We start from the raw sequence: 15,993 nt of genomic DNA, 5'->3' as shown, positions 1-15,993 counted from the left end.
CTATGTCAATATTCTTGCTCTTTTTCATTTAACAGTTTATATTTTAATGCTACTTTTAAAGAGTCTCAAAAATATTAGAGATAAGTATTTTTGTTATGTTTGTTTGAAACTGAAGTTGGCCAACTACTTTTTCTTGTCAATTTTCCCAATTCAAACAATTTGGTTATATGAATTAAATACTACAAGTATCTTCTGTAAATCTATTGGATGTGCTATGATGGTTAGTCCTAATTATTTATTAAAATTCAGATGTCTACAAGAAGTAATTTACCACTTGAGAAGATGGTTCTTCATTGCTTAATTCTATGATAAATATTAGGGGTGTAAATTCCTGATTCCAGTGAAATTCTTGTGCAATTACTTTGCTTTTTTTGAATTGCCTTCAGAAAAGAGTTCATATTCCAGTATCAAATTCTTCATATTCAATCTCTTCCATCCACATAAAATGGTTCCGTAGTATCTCATTGAAAATGAATAGCAGATAAAACCCCATCTGTGCAGTCAAAGGCAGAGTCATAGTGTCTTACTTAAAGTCATACACATCCCTAGTTATATTCAAGGAAAGGGGAGACTACCTAAAATTTTTCCTTTCCTTCCATGGTAATGAAAAATTATCTTATTTTGAAGAGACGGCTACAGTAGTCAGAAGACAGACTTATAGAATAAATTGGAAAGTCAATTAAACTACAGCAAGTCATAAAACATTACAAATTAAAGACACCAAGATGTCAGTACAGTGTAATCAGAGAAACAATATGTTCTGGTTTGTGTTTTTCAGGGACCATGCATCATGTTTCAAATTGGAAGAAGACTGCAGTTGTATTCATTATTCTGTTTTTAGTTTCGAGTATCATCCTTGGGACCTTTCTCTATATTAATTTAAACAAAAAAAGGTAAGCTATATGATAACTTTTTAAAAGTTACAAGGGATCTGAAAAAGTTCATCATGAAGTGGATATTGAAGAAAGACTCATTTCCATGGGTTCAGCAGTTTCTGACATCAAATAGTCATAAAACTAGAGTGTTGGAAAGCATTTCTGTTTGTGGTGAGTTGAGTATAAGATTGCTTTTATTAAAGAAAATATTTGTTTATTTTTACATTCTATATACAGGTATTTCCCTGTGTGCCCCTTGTGCCTGTGGGAGCCAAAAGAGGGTGTTAAAATTCCAGTTGCAGGCAATTGTGAAAACTCCACATGAGTGCTGGGAACTGAATCAGGATCTTCTGAACAAGCAATAAATGCTCTTAACTGCTGAGCTATGTCTCCAGCCCAGTTTTAAGATTCTCTATTGATTCTGGGGCAGTGGTGGTGCATTCTTTTAATCCTCTCTCTGGGCAGGCAGAGGTAGCCGGCTCTCTGAGTTCCAGGACAGTGGGATCTACAGAGTGAGTTTCAGGACAGCCAGGGCTACACAGAGAAACTCTGTCTTGAAAAATGAATATTTCTTTATTGAGAACAAATTTTCACAGAATAGCGCATAGGCCCAGGACAGTAGGTGGTGTGGTAGAGACGCAGAAGCCTGAAATAGGTCTATCTGATGCCTAAGGTCAAAGCGAGATCTTACTTTTATATTTTATTTTATTTTGAGCCAATCTTTTTTATTTTACCTACCAATCCCAGTTCTCTCCCACTTCCCCCACTTCTCCCACTTTCCCCCACCCCACTCTTTACCCATTCCTCCAAGAGAGTGAGGCCTCCCGTGGGAAGTCAACAAAGTCCGTCACATCACTTGAGAAGATCTTACTTTATAGAATTAAACAGTAAAATACCCATCTATTTGTCCAGCTCTCCTCATGAACAGCAGTGCATGATGGAAAGATAAATGGAAAAAAAAAGATACTAGGCCGTGACAGTAGAAACCATAAACTTAAGAGGCAGCATGTGGTTTATTTGGCCGTCGTTATGTATTCTTTGAATTCAGCCATCTGGAAGGTTTTGTTCTGCACCGTCTCAATCCAAATATATAAACCAGAGGAGCATGTGGATCTGATCTAGAATCTAGAAGGCTCTCTCACTCTCTGGGATGCGGAAGGTAGATCTTAAAAGACAAGAACGAAGGAGCATTCTGAAGAGACGGCTCCAGTAGTCAGGAGACAGATGGAAACTGTCTAGACTGAAGAGGTAGAAATGAGGAGGAGGGGTTAAGGTTCTACTCAGGATGGGAAGGCTTCCTGAGGGACAGGAACGGAGAACAAGCGAGAGGAAAACATTACCTTACCCCAAGTAAGTGTTTTAGCAGTAAAGAGAACTTTTACAAATATGTACAAGAATAAAAGAAAAGGAAGCTTTGGAGGGAGGATTAAGAATTCTGTTTTAAACGTTGTCATGTTTAAATGCCTATTTTATACTTATGGGAGTATGTTAATTATCTACATGTATGGATCTGGGATTTGTGGAACAGATGATAAGTTTTGGAATATAGAGGATATGATCTCCATAGAGACAGGTTATAAATATTGCTCTCAGTACTTTAAAGTAAAAACAATAGGCAAGTTGCAGTAATTTTGTCAAACTCTCAAGAGAATTTGTGTTTGAATCTCTCAAAGTCTAATTGGTACCCTTCACTGACAATGTGCTGCCAGGAGGGGGAGTGTTAGGTCAGTATTCGGTTTATTTCCCTAACAGTGTCATGGTATCTCCAGGTCAGAACCATCAACAAAGGTGACCACACAGCCATCAACAGAGACTGAGAATTTAATGAGCCAACCTTGTCAGACGAAGGTATAATCTGTAGAATGTGATTTCTTTCTGTCACTGTATTCCTTACATTTAAAAAGTAACCTTACAAATTTGGTCATGCAGTGGCTAGCAGCAATTACCATTTTGGAGAAAAATAGTTCTTTCAATGTACAATTCTATTCTGAAAGCAGTGAATTCAAGTGAGGTTTTGTTTTTGTTAACGCCCTTACATTTTGACATTAAGATTAGGTTTAACTGATACATAACTATTATAGATATTTTTGGAGCACCATATAGATTTGATCATGTCATACCTGTCTTTCTGTCTGGATTTTTTTTTTTTACTTAAACATAGATGAGCCCAAAGTTCCATCCATGTTGCTGCAAATGACAGACTTTCCTTTTATGTCCAAATACAGTTCACAAGGGTGTGTGCACCACACTTCTCACTCTGTTCATCATTTCCACACAGGCAGTTCCTTCATCTCTCATGTGTTATAAATAGTGCCCTGACATCTCTTCAACATTTCAACATTGATTTCTTTTCCCTTTGAATGTATATCCTGAAATAGTATAGCTTTATCATATAGCACCTTTGTTTTCAACTTTTTGAAAAGTTTTCAAGTTGTTTTTCAAAATGGCCACTCTAATTTCCACTTCACCTCTACTGTGCAGGGGTTGCCTTCTCTATCTGCACACCCACTTTCCTTTGGTGTTTTTAATAGTACCTATTTTATTTAATAGTAGCTTACTCTTGTGGAGTAAGCTGTTATCTTCTGGTGGCTTGATCGGCGTTTTCCTGATGATTAGTGATGTTAAGAATTTTTCATGTGCCCACTAGACATTTTGTATGTCTTTTTTGAGATATGTCTATTTAGGTTTATTGTTCATAAAACCAAGTAGCTTTTTTCCTAAAGTCCTTATATGTTTTCAAATATCAAATCCTTTTCAGAAGTGGAGTTTGTAAATATTTTCTTCTTTTCAGAAGATAGTCCCCTTCTTGCTACTGATGACTATTTTCCTTGTTGACCAGAAGTCTTTTACTATCATGTAATTCAGTTGTTTATTTTGGTTTTGTTGTCTGGGGTTTTGGAACCTTGTCTGAAATGTCCGTAGTCCTTACTGCTTCCACTTTTCCGAATATTTTTCCTAAGATTTATTCTAGTGGTTATATCATCTTATATTTATAGAATTTTGTATTTATATTTTAAAACCTATATTATGTATATAATATTCATATATTGCACATATAAATGTATAATATATAAACTTATATACAATATAGGTTTTCAAATACTATATTTGAGCTGTCCTTCTGGTTGTATTTGATTTTTACAACTTGTGTGAGAGATCACTCTACTTTCAACCCCTTGCATGTGAGTTTTCCAATTTCCCTAACAATATTTATTTATTTATTTATTTGTTGTCTTTTCCCAATATGTTTGTGTGCTCTTAGCACTTTTATTGAAAATTGATTTTCTGTAAATGTGTGGGTTTATTGAAGTCTTTATTCTGTGCTGTTTATCTATGTGTCTGTGTTTTGCAAATAAATACCATGCTGCTTTGATTACCTCCAGTTTCATGGTATCTGTTGAAGTCAGGAGGTCCAGTGCCTTTAAGGTTTTTTTACTAGTTATGTGGAGAATGTCATAGAAGTTTAATGGACTCTTTGGAGCACGTTGAGTTCTATAGACTTTTTGACTATTTGAATTCCCCCAGTCTATGAAAACAGAGTGTCTTTTCAGTGTGTGTATCTTCTTTGACTTCTCTGTCTGATATTTGGTAATTTTTCTTTTCTCACTGTGACAAGCTTTGGGAAGACTGATGACCTTTTAGTGTTATTTGTCGCACCTCATCTTTGCTATATGTTTATCAAGTCTTTCCTTTTTAGGAAAACTCACATTGTTCTCTGTATATGCATTTTGTAATTTTCTTTTTTTTTTGGTATTTTTTTTATTGAGAAAAGGAAAAAAAAGTTTCCACCTCCTCCCAGCCTCCCTTTTCCCCCTCCCCCCACTCCTCTCTCCCTCTCTCTCCAATCCAAAGAGCAGTCACGGTTCCCTGCCCTGTGGAAAGTCCAAGGTCCTCCCCGCTCCGTCCATGTCTAGGAAGGTGAACGTTCAAACTGGCTAGGCTCCCACCAAGCCTGTAATTTTCACTGATCTAAAGCCTTGGTTCTTTTTATTTCTTCACTGTCATAAATGGAATCCTTATTTGTACTGGAAATCTTGGTGGCTGTCATAAATAAAGGAAAATTCCTTGGTAGTATAAGCAACATTGTGTTTGGAATGCTGGTAAGGTTTATATCTACTTGACACTAACTAGAGTCACTGAAGAGTAGGGAACCTCAACTGAGAAAGTGCCTTGATAAGATCGGGCTATAGGCAGCCCTGTAGGTTCTTTTCTTTATTAGTGATTGATGGAGGAGGGCCCAGTCCATTGTGGGTGGTGCCACACCTAAAATGGTGGCCCTGGGTTCTACAAGAAAGCAGGGTTTAGTGTAATGCCTGCATTACTCACTATGGTACAGTTTGTGCTACTGTACCATTCGAGAGCCGGGCGAGGGCCTGGAGATTAAAGGACACACAAGAGACATAGGTCATTCCTGAGGAGAGAATGCCAAATGCCCTTTATTCAAGCTCAAGAAAAACCTTATATACCTAGCTGCTGCACAATCCCCCCAGGCAGGTGGAAAATTACCAAACCCAAGGGAGAATAAACAGTTCTATAGCTAACCACCAGGGGCAGAGGGAGCACAAGAACAAACACGATATTTAGCCGAAATCTGCAACAAGATGTCTGGCCAAAAGCTGTCCTCAAGATGAACCCCGAAAGGAGGGGTAGACCTGTGGGCCCTACAGTTGAGATTTCCATAAAGAGCAAGCCAGTAATCAGCACCCCTGCATGACCTCTGCATCAGCTTCTGCCTCCAGAACAGCTTCCTGCTTTGTTTGAGTTGCTGCCTGACTTCCTTTGATGATGAACGGTAATCAAAGTATAAGTCAAATCAACACTTTCTTCCCCAACTTGGCTTAGGTCATGACGTTTCACTTAAGAAACAAACTCTAAAGCAAGTTGGTACCAGCATTGTAGGGTATTTCTGTGACATACCTGACCATGTAGTTTTGGGGAAGGATTGCGGAAATGTTTTAGAACATTGTGTAAGAAAAGCCATTACATGTTCATTCAATGTTTGGTTCAGTAAGAGAACGGAGGATGTTGAGGGCAATGCAAAAGATGGAGGCATGGCTTGTGAAGTTTTAGAGTTAATTTTAAAGACTTTCATGAGGATATTTGTTATTTTGCGTTAAGATTCTCTGTTTCTGGTTAGCTGGGGCTGAAGAATCAGCTGTGATTAACAAGATACCTACTAGAGTAAAACCTTTGCTTTGCTGGGATAATTGAAGCTGTTTTATTGGGACTGAGAAATTTAATGGTGAAATAGATATCTTGATTGAGGGAGCCATTGTAGGATTAGCATCAACCTGGCTCTGGAGAAATCCCCAGGAATCCACAAGGATGACCCCAGCAATAGAGGAGAGGGGGCCTGATCTTGACTTGCCCAGTAGTCAGACTTATGAATGTCTTAAATATCATTGTAGAATCTTCATTCAGCAACTGATGAAAACAGAGGCAGAGACCCACATTGGAATACTGGACTGAGTTCCCAAAGTCCAGCTGAAAAGTGGAAGGAATGAGAATTTGAGCAAAGAGGTTAAGACCATGATGGGGATACCCACTGAAACAGTTTACCTGAGATAATAGGAGCACACCAACTCCAGCCAGACTGGGAAGGCTCAAATACTGGAGCAAACTGGTCTCTCCGAGTGTGGATGTTTTGTGCCTAGACTCTTGTCCCCAAAGATACCACCAGGGATCCAGGACTTAGATGGGAAAAAGCAAGTTTTATTCCAAATCACAGTATTAGCCTAGGCAAGGAACTCATCCAGTACACTCAATGCAGTGAGGGTGGGAAGAGCTGCCACCCAAAAATTACAGGACTTTATAGACAATCTTGCAGGACCACCAGTTCTCACCTAATTTGCATACCCAGACCTAATTGAGGACAGCAAACGATTACAAAAAGGCGTGGAATACAATAAGCATGATATCATTATGAAAATGAAGTATGGACATAAGTATGTTCTCAGTTTGCCTGTTCCTACCTGTCCTTGGTTGGAGGGTGTAGATGAAGCATACTATGGACATATTTTTAATTGGCTAGTTCTTGGCTATCCTTGAGGCAATGCTCTCACAGTTGTCATCAGCTCTAGCGATGGCCCTTGTCACATGTGAAGTGTTTTTCAAAATAGCCTAGCCTAAATGTGTGGTTCAGGTGGAAAGCGATTAGGTCACTCTGACGCTCTCACCAGTTTTTCATTTCTATCAGTTGACAGTTGCATGGATGGGGAAGACTGAGGGGCCACTGGCAGTTGTACCAGGATTTATCCCTACTGCTTGTACTGGCTTTTTGGGAACCTATTCTCTTTGCATGGATGCCTTGCTTAGCCTAGATATAGTGAGGAAGGAGGGACTTGGAGCTTCCACAGGGTCCCCAGCCCCTCTCTGATGATTGGATATGGGGGTTGGGAGGGTATGTGGAGGGAGTGGGAGGAGGGAAGGGAGTGGGAACTCAGATTGTGTTGTCTCATATATATATATATGAGAGAGAGAGAGAGAGAGAGAGAGAGAGAGAGAGAGAGAGAGAGAGACCTTCATCATTGAGAGGAAATCTTCTGGGAAGATTTTATGAGATTCCCCACACAGAAGTTGTGTTCCAGAGGTGTCAAAGGTATAACATGTTGCTAGCAGCTGAACTTAATTGTGTAAGAGTCACTGAGGTGATATTGGTTTTAAATGAATGAAGAGACTATGGAGAACAGCTGAGTCTTGGCACTATGAGAGGCCAGGAGAGGACTTTAATGGCAGAGAATTTAAGGGGTCATGGAGATAAGTTGAGGCTTGTCACTCCAAAGAGAGTCTAGGAGAGGCTATTGGTGAAAGTGGAGCCAATTTTAGCAGAAGAACTCAGAATTTTGGAGATACAAGAACCACGAGAAAACCTTTGAGAACAGCAGCAACAGAGGAGTGGAGCCAATGGGAGCCCAGAAGACAAGCTGTGTGGGCTGCAGAAGACAGAGCTGGAGAAGTGAAACAAGGCCTTTAGAGGAGCTAAAAGACTGTGTGTAAATTGTAGACTTTGGATGTTGAGTAATTTAGACTGTAGGAGTTTGGTTTTGCTTCGTATTGTGACTGTGCTCAGGTTCATCCCTCTTGAAATAAGAAAGTATTTCTTTTTTTTAAATTTTACAATAATATAATACAATCAAGAAATGGCATTTGAAGAAACTAGGTTTTAAGAGACTTTGGATTTTCTTAAAGAGACTGAATTTTAAAGTGTTTGAATTTGTAAAGACTGTGGGACTTGAAGTGATTTATATTTTTAAAGTGAAGATCTTAGGGATGAATCAAAAAGGAGGGTTATGGTGTAATAGCGATGTATTTACAGGTGTAGCTGACACAGGGTCATTTGTGCTGGTTAGTTTTTTGTCAACTTGACACAAGATAGTCACTGCAGAAGAGGAAGCCTAATTTGAGAAAACGCCTCAATAAGATTGGAATATAATCAGGCCTATAAGTTATTTTCTTTATTTGTAGTTTATATGGGTGGGCTCACCTCTGGGAAGTTAGTCCTGGGTTCAATAAGAAAGCAGGCTGAGCAGACTGTAAAGAGCAAGCCAGTAAGCAATACCGAGCCATGGTCTCTGCATCAGCTGCTGCCTCCAGTTCTGATCCTGCCTGAGCTCCTGTCCTTTGATGATGAATGGTGATATGGAAGTAAAAGCCAAATAAACATTTCCTTCCCCAGCTTACTTTTGGTTATGGCATTTCATCACAGCAATAGAAATCCTCACTAAGACAAGATGTAAAGTCTTTTGACTGATTCTGATTGTTCTCTATGCACATGGTCATCTTTCACAAATAATACTAATGTGGGATCTCTGAATTTAAACATAATAATTAACTATGACATTTGCTACATGCTGGCTGTTAAGAATCTTATTGTGTGTAAGAAATGTCTTACTATTCTGATTTTTAAAATAATTACCATAGAAATGCAATTGATGGCTGGGGAAATAATGTTCTAAGTAAAGTGCCTATCTGGCAAATATGAGAACTTGCAGTCTACCCCCAGAAAACACATAAAAATTTCAGACATAGTTCAGAAGTCTACTACTCTTCTGGAGGTCATGTTTGGTACCTAGAGTCCCAGGTAAGACCCACCCATCCTATGCTTTCAAAGCTGCCTCAGAGCCCACCCAGTTTTCCCAACAGCACTCTACCTCACTTCCATATCCAGGCCCACAATCCTGGAAGAAGCCTACAACTCTACTGGAGGCTATGCTGGTATCTGCAGCCCAAGGTAAGACCTGCTCTCCTCAGAGGCTGCCCACCTTATCCAACAGCATTCCCCTCATCTCTGTATCCCAGTCCACAATTCCAGCAGAAGCCCACTGCTCCACACACTGGTTCCCAGAGCCCCAGAAGTCATGCCAGTATCCAGAATTCCAGGTGCCACACCAGCTCCCAGAAACCCAGAATCCCAGAGGCAATACTGGTACCTAAAACCTTAGTGGAGATACCCTATTGGACCCAAGGACTCATGGGTGACCAGAAACACAGGCCACTCAGACTTGCAAGGAAAGAGAATACAAGGAGAAAAGTATCCATCCAACAAAGATGCACACAGAAATCAGCACCTAAACCTAAAATTACCCCAAGTCCAGATGTCTAGACGCCAATGGAAGAAGACAATCAACAACAGAGCATTATGCCACCACTAGAGCCCAGCTATCCTACTGCAGCAATCTCTGAATATTCCAACACAGCTGGAACACAAGAAAACAACCTTAAAACCAACTTTATGATAGAGGTTCTTAAAGAAGAAATGAATATATCCCATAAAGAAATCCAGGAGAACATAAACAAACAATGAGAAGTACTGAATAAATCCCTTAAAAAGTCTCTCTCTCTCTCATATATATGTGTGTGTGCATATATATGTATATATACATGTATACACATATATATATGTGTGTGTACATATACATATATATGTGTGTGTGGATAAAGGAAATTAATAAAACTATTCAAGACCTCAAAATGGAAGTCAAAACAATAAAGAAAACACAAGCTAAGGAAATTCTGGAGATAGAAAGTCTAGTTAAGTGAACAGGAACAACAGTTGCAAGCATGATCAACAGAATACAAGAGATGCAAAACACTGTCTCAGCTTTAGAAGATACGATAGAAGAAATTGATTCAGCAGTCAATGAAAATGTGAAGTCTAAAAAATTCCTGACATAAAACATTCAAAAAATCTAGGCCACTAGGAAAAGACAAAACCTAAGATAGTAGGAATAGAAGAAGGAAAATATTCCCAGCTCAAATATCCTGAATATTTTTAATAAAATCATAGAAAAAAATCTTAGCATTGAGAAGGACATGCCTAAAAAGGTACAAGATTACGAAACACCAAATAGATTGAACTGTAAGAACAAGTCATCCCCCATCCTAATCAAAACTTTAAACATACAGAACAAGGAAAGCTGCAAGGGAATAAGGCCATGTAATATAGAAAGGTAGACCTACTAAAATTACACCTGACTTCTCAAACCCAGAAGGACATGGACAGATGTCTTACAGACTCTAAGAGACCTCAGATGCCAGCTTAGACTGTTCCCAGCAAAACTTTCAATCACCATAGATGGAAAAAACACAATATTCTATATCAAAGTCAAATTTAGCCATTTGAACTTCTTCTGTTGAGAATTAACTGTTCAGTTCAGTGCCCCATTTTTTTTTTAAAGTGAGTTAATTAGCATTTTAAAGTCTCGTTTCTTGAGTTCTTTATATATTTTGGAGATCAGACCTTTGTCCATTGCGGGGTTGGTGAAGATCTTCTCCCAGTCAGTAGGTTGCCTTTTTGTCTTAATGACAGTGTCCTTTGCTTTACACAAGCTTCTCAGTTTTAGGAGAAACTAAATTCCCATTTATTCAATGTTGCCCTTATTGTCTGTGCTGCTGGGGTTATACGTAGGAAGTGGTCTCCTGTGCCCATGTGTTGTAGAGTACTTCCCACTTTCTCTTCTGTCAAGTTCAGTGTGTTCAGATTAATATTGAGGTCTCTAATCCATTTGGACTTGAGTTTTGTGCATGGTGATAGGTATGGATCTATTTTCATTCTTCTACAGGTTGACATCCACTTATGACAGCACCATTTGTTGAAGATGCTTTCTTTCTTCCATTGAATACTTTTAGCTCCTTTGTTGAAAATCAGGTGTTCATAGGTTTGTGGGTAATATCTGGGTCTTCTATTCAATTCCATTGGTCGACTTCTCTGTTTTTATGCCAATACCAAGCTGTTTTCATTACTGTAGCTCTGTAATAGAGTTTGAAGTCAGAGAAGGGGAGGATGGGGAGAGCTTGGGGGAATGGGAAGGTTCGGATGGAGGAAGGGTGGATATGGGAGCAGGGAAGTATATATCTTAATTAAGGGAGCCATTTTAGGGTTGGCAAGAGACTTGACTCTAGAGAGGTTCCCAGGTGTCCAAGGAGATGTCCCCAGCTAGTTCCTTGGGCAGCTGACAAGAGGGAGCCTGAAATGGCCCTACCCTATTACCATACTGATGAATATCTTGCATATCCCCATATAACCTTCATCTGGTGATGGATGAAGATAGAGACAGAGACCCACTTTGGAGCACTGGACTGAGCTCCCAAGGTCCAAATGAGGAGCAGAAGGAGGGAGAACATGAGCAAGGAGGTCAGGACCTCTAGGGGTGCACCCACCCACTGAGACAGTGGGATCTAATGGGAGCTCACCAAGGCCAGCTGAACTGGGACTGATGGAGCATGTGATTAAACGAGACTCTCTGAACATGGCGGACAATGATTGCTGACTGAGAATCCAAGGACAATGGCACTGGGTTTTGATCCTACTACATGTACTGGCTTTGTGGGAGCCTAGTCTGTTTGGTTGCTCACCTTCCTAGACCTGGATAAAGGGGGGAGGACCTTGGACTTCCCACAGAGCAGGGAACCTTGACTGTTCTTTGTACTGGGGAGGGAGAGGTAGGGGGAGCGGGGGTGGAATGGGAGGAGGTGGAAATTATAATAATAACAATAATAATAATAAACAACAAAGTCAAATTTAAGCACTGTCTATCCACATATCCAGAACTACAGAAGGTACTAAAGGGAAAACTCCATTCCAAGGAGGCTAACTCCACCCAACAGAAACACAGGAAATAAATAATCTCACACCAGCAAAACCAAAAGAAGGGAAGTATACAATACATGCATGCACTCACTCATATGTGCACACACACATTCTATTACCACCATCACTAAAATAACAAAACTTAACAATAATTGGTTATTAATATCTCTCAATATCAATGGGTTCAATTTTATCAAAAAAGACAAAGGCTAACAGAATGGATGTGAAAACAGGATCCATTCTTCTGCTGCATACAAGAAACATGCCTCATCATCAAAGATAGACTGTACCCCATAATAAAGAGATGGAAAAAGATTTCCAAGCAAACGGACACTAGAAGTAAACTGGTGTAGTCATTCTAATATCTAACAAAAGAGATTTCCAAACAAAATTAATCAAAAGAGATAGGGAAGGATACTTCATACTCACCAAAGGAAAATCCACCAAGGTGATGTTTGAATTCTCTACATCTATGCCCCCAAAATAAGGGCACTCACATTTGTAAAAGAAACATTACTAAAGCTTAAATCACACTTAGAAACCCACATATTAATAGTGGGAAACATCATCACCCTACACTCTCCAATTAACAGGACCTCCTGATGAAAAATAAACAGAGAAATAATGAAACTAACAGGCATTATGAATCAAATGGACCTAACAGATATCTACAAGGTATCCCAACCACAAAAGAATATACGCGCTTCTCAGTACCTCACAGAACTTTCTCCAAAAATTGATCCCATACTTGTTCACAAACTAAGTCTTAAGAGATACAATAAAATTGAAATAACCCCTGAATCCCGTCAGACCACCATGATTAAAGTTGAGTTTCAACAGCAGAAACAACAGAAAGCCCACAAATTTATGAATTCTGAACAACTCTCTACTGAATGACCACTGCTTCACAGAAGAATTAAGAAAGTAAAGAGTTTCTAGAATTCAATGAAAATGAATGCACAACATATTCACACTTATGGGACACAATGAAAGTGGTACAAAGAGGAAAGATCATAGCATTACTTGTCTACATTAAAAAGTTAGTGAGATCTCATACTAGCAACTTAATAGTATCCCTAAAAGCTCTAGAACAAAAAGAAGCAAACACAGCCAAAAGGCAGGAAATAATCAACCTCAGAGCTGAAATCAATAAAATAGAAACAAAGAGAACAGTACAAAGAATTAAGGAAACAAAGAATTGCTTCTCTGAGAAAACTCAACAGATACACATACCCTTATTCAAACTAACTAAAAGACACAGAGAAAATATCCTAACTAACAAAATCAGAAATAAAAAGGGGACATAAAAAGAGACAAATCCAGAGCAAATCCAGACAATTATTAGGTCATACTTCAAAAGTCTATATTCCACAAAATCAGAAAATGTAAAGTAAATGGACAATTTTCTTGATAGATATCACTTACTAAAGCTAAATCAAGATCAGATAAACAATTTAAATAGACCTATAACCCACAACATGTAGAAGCAGTCATAAAAAGTCTTCCATCAAAAAAACAGCCCAGAGCCAGATCAATTTAGCACATAACTCTATAAGACTTTCAAAGAAGAGCCAATACCAATAGTCCTAAAATTATTTCACAAAATAGAAACAGAAGGAACATTGTCAAATTAATTGTATGAGGCCAAGTCACCCTTATTCCCAAACCACACAAAATCACAACAAAGAAAGATAATTACAGACCAGTTTGCCTTGTGAACATTGATGCAAAAATACTCAATAACATACTCTCAACCTGAATCTAAGAACATATCGAAAAGATCATCCACCATGATCAAGTAGGCTTCATCTTAGATTGATAGAGGTACTTAAGAGTCTCTGTTATAGAAGCACATTTGTGTCCTATTCTGTGGGATTCTGTAGTGCACAGTGCTAATGATTTAATTGTTCTGAGTTAACCTGTCATCTAGGAAGCTTGAGAGGAAAGCATTATTGGCCCTGGTGCTTGGGAGCCCTCCTCCACTGCACAGAGATGATGAAGATTGGCAGTAGATTTGCCCCTGCTACACAGAGAAGATAGCAAAGCGAAAAGACAAACAATGTCAATCTCAGTGACAAGACTGAGCACCTGACCAGAAGGGACAGCCTAACTTTAAAATGATTGACTTCCTGTTTCCATTTGCCACATCATTGGGCTAAGGAAGGAATGGAAGAAAGATTTTTAATATGTGTGTAAACGTAAGTCACAAAACAATCCCACACCAGTTTGAAATTATGATTAATAAAAGGCTTATTTATTTTAAGGGAAAACTTACAGATCACTGAGAGAGAGAGAGAGAGAGAGAGAGAGAGAGANGAGAGAGAGAGAGAGAGAGAGAGAGAGAGAGAGAGAGAGAGAGAGAGAGAGAGAGAGAGAGATATCAGGGCTACCACTGCTTTTTAAAGCAAAAGAGACCACATCCAAGTGGGCTGGTATCTTAAAGGCTACCAGCTGAAGGAGCATATGTGAATCTGTTGTTTTCTCTGGTCTCTGGTTCTCTGAGTGAAACATGGATTAATTGCTGAACTCCTGGGTGTTGTCTATGTTCCAGATAGCTGAGACCTAGTTACAGATGAAGATCTTGAAACCAAATTAGTTAATCTTCTCTGATAGTTATTAGTTGGTTTCTACATTAGATTCCTTGAGGTAGGAAGAACCACCCTGAATGCGATGAAACCATTCCATGGACTGGACCTCAAACTGACTAAAGAGGGGAAAGTGAGCTGAGCACCAACTGTTTGCCTCCTGTCTGTAGATGCCATGTGACCAGAGACCAGTGTTTCTGCTTCCATGCATTCTTCACCGCGATGGACTGTACCCTAGAACCATGAGTTCAAATAACACCTTCCTTCCTTAAGATGCTCTTATCATGTACTGTTGCTGGTTGTTTTCTTATTCTTTCTGCTCTTTGCTATTTTGTGGGCCCACTACCCAGCTCCCAAATAAATCACATAGACCTATTCTTACATACAAACACCCAGCCTTAGCTTGGCTTCTTTCTCACCAGCTTTTCTTAACTTAAAGTATTCTATCCTTTGCCTCTGGACTTTTATCTTTCTCTATTTCTCTAAACCTTTCTTTGCTTCTTTCCCCATGGCTTGCTGTATAACTGGGTGGCTGGCTTCTGATGTCCTCCTCTCCTTGTTCTGTCTTGCTCCTTCTCCCAGATTTCTCCTTCTATTCTCTCTGTCTGCCAGCCCTGACTATCCTTTCTCCTGCCTCACTATTGGCCATTCAGCGCCTAACTAGACCATCAGGTGTTTTAGATAGGCAAAGTAATACAGCTTCATAGAGTTAAACAAATACAACACAGAAGAATGCAATACATCTTTGCATCATTAAAACAAATATAACACATTTTGGAAAATAATATTCTGCAACAATATACTATGTCACAGCAATGAGAAAAGTAATTTATACAAATTCAAAAAGTCTTCTACAATATACTCTTTTTCATATTAAAGCCTTCCCAGAATATTAATGTTTACACATGCTTACCCAGTCTTAATCACATACTATGTTGTGATTAACAACTGTTTAGGAGGAACTATTACATAACAAGGTTGATAGGAAGATGCTCGACAGAGCTGTACTATGTAGCTTAGGAGGAACTATTACCTTACAATGGTTACAGGAAGATGTTAGCCAGAGCCTAGAGGCGGAAAGCAGGGGGTGCTTAGGACTAAAGATGATGCACTTCACTTTGCAAGTTGATCAACACTGCAATACCTACAGCAGTTGACAATATTAATAATACTGTGTTGTATTCCTTCAACATTGCTACAAAATTATGTTCTTGCTACATTGAGTTGTTAACTTGATACAGCCTAAGCCATTTGGGGTTGGGGTGCAATTAAGGAACTGACTAGATCACTTTGGCCTATGGGTTTGTCTGTGTGGTACTATCTTGATTGTTAATTGATGTAAGAAGGTCCAGCCTACTGGGGGTAGCACCATTCCCTGGGAAGATGGGTCTAGTATGTGTAAGAAAGCTAGCTAAATGGTCCTCAGTTTGCTGTTTAGAAAAGA

General features: G+C 39.1%; 1 protein-coding gene across 1 annotated transcript in view; it reads left to right on the top strand.

Annotated features, from left to right (window-relative positions):
• The window catches only part of LOC126505858 (OX-2 membrane glycoprotein-like), a 30,805-nt gene extending 28,076 nt beyond the window's left edge, over positions 1-2,729 (top strand). The window contains exons 4-5 of the mRNA XM_050149089.1: positions 779-893; positions 2,645-2,729. Of these exons, the coding sequence (XP_050005046.1) occupies positions 779-893; positions 2,645-2,729 (200 nt within the window). The remainder of the gene's footprint in view (positions 1-778; positions 894-2,644) is intronic.
• Positions 2,730-15,993: the final 13,264 nt, after the last annotated feature.

This window comes from Alexandromys fortis, unplaced genomic scaffold, assembly GCF_014885135.2.
Source record: "Alexandromys fortis isolate MF-2015 unplaced genomic scaffold, M_Fortis_MF-2015_v1.1 scaffold_4, whole genome shotgun sequence".
NCBI lineage: Eukaryota > Metazoa > Chordata > Mammalia > Rodentia > Cricetidae > Alexandromys > Alexandromys fortis.
This window is presented reverse-complemented; position numbering and strand designations above follow the sequence as displayed.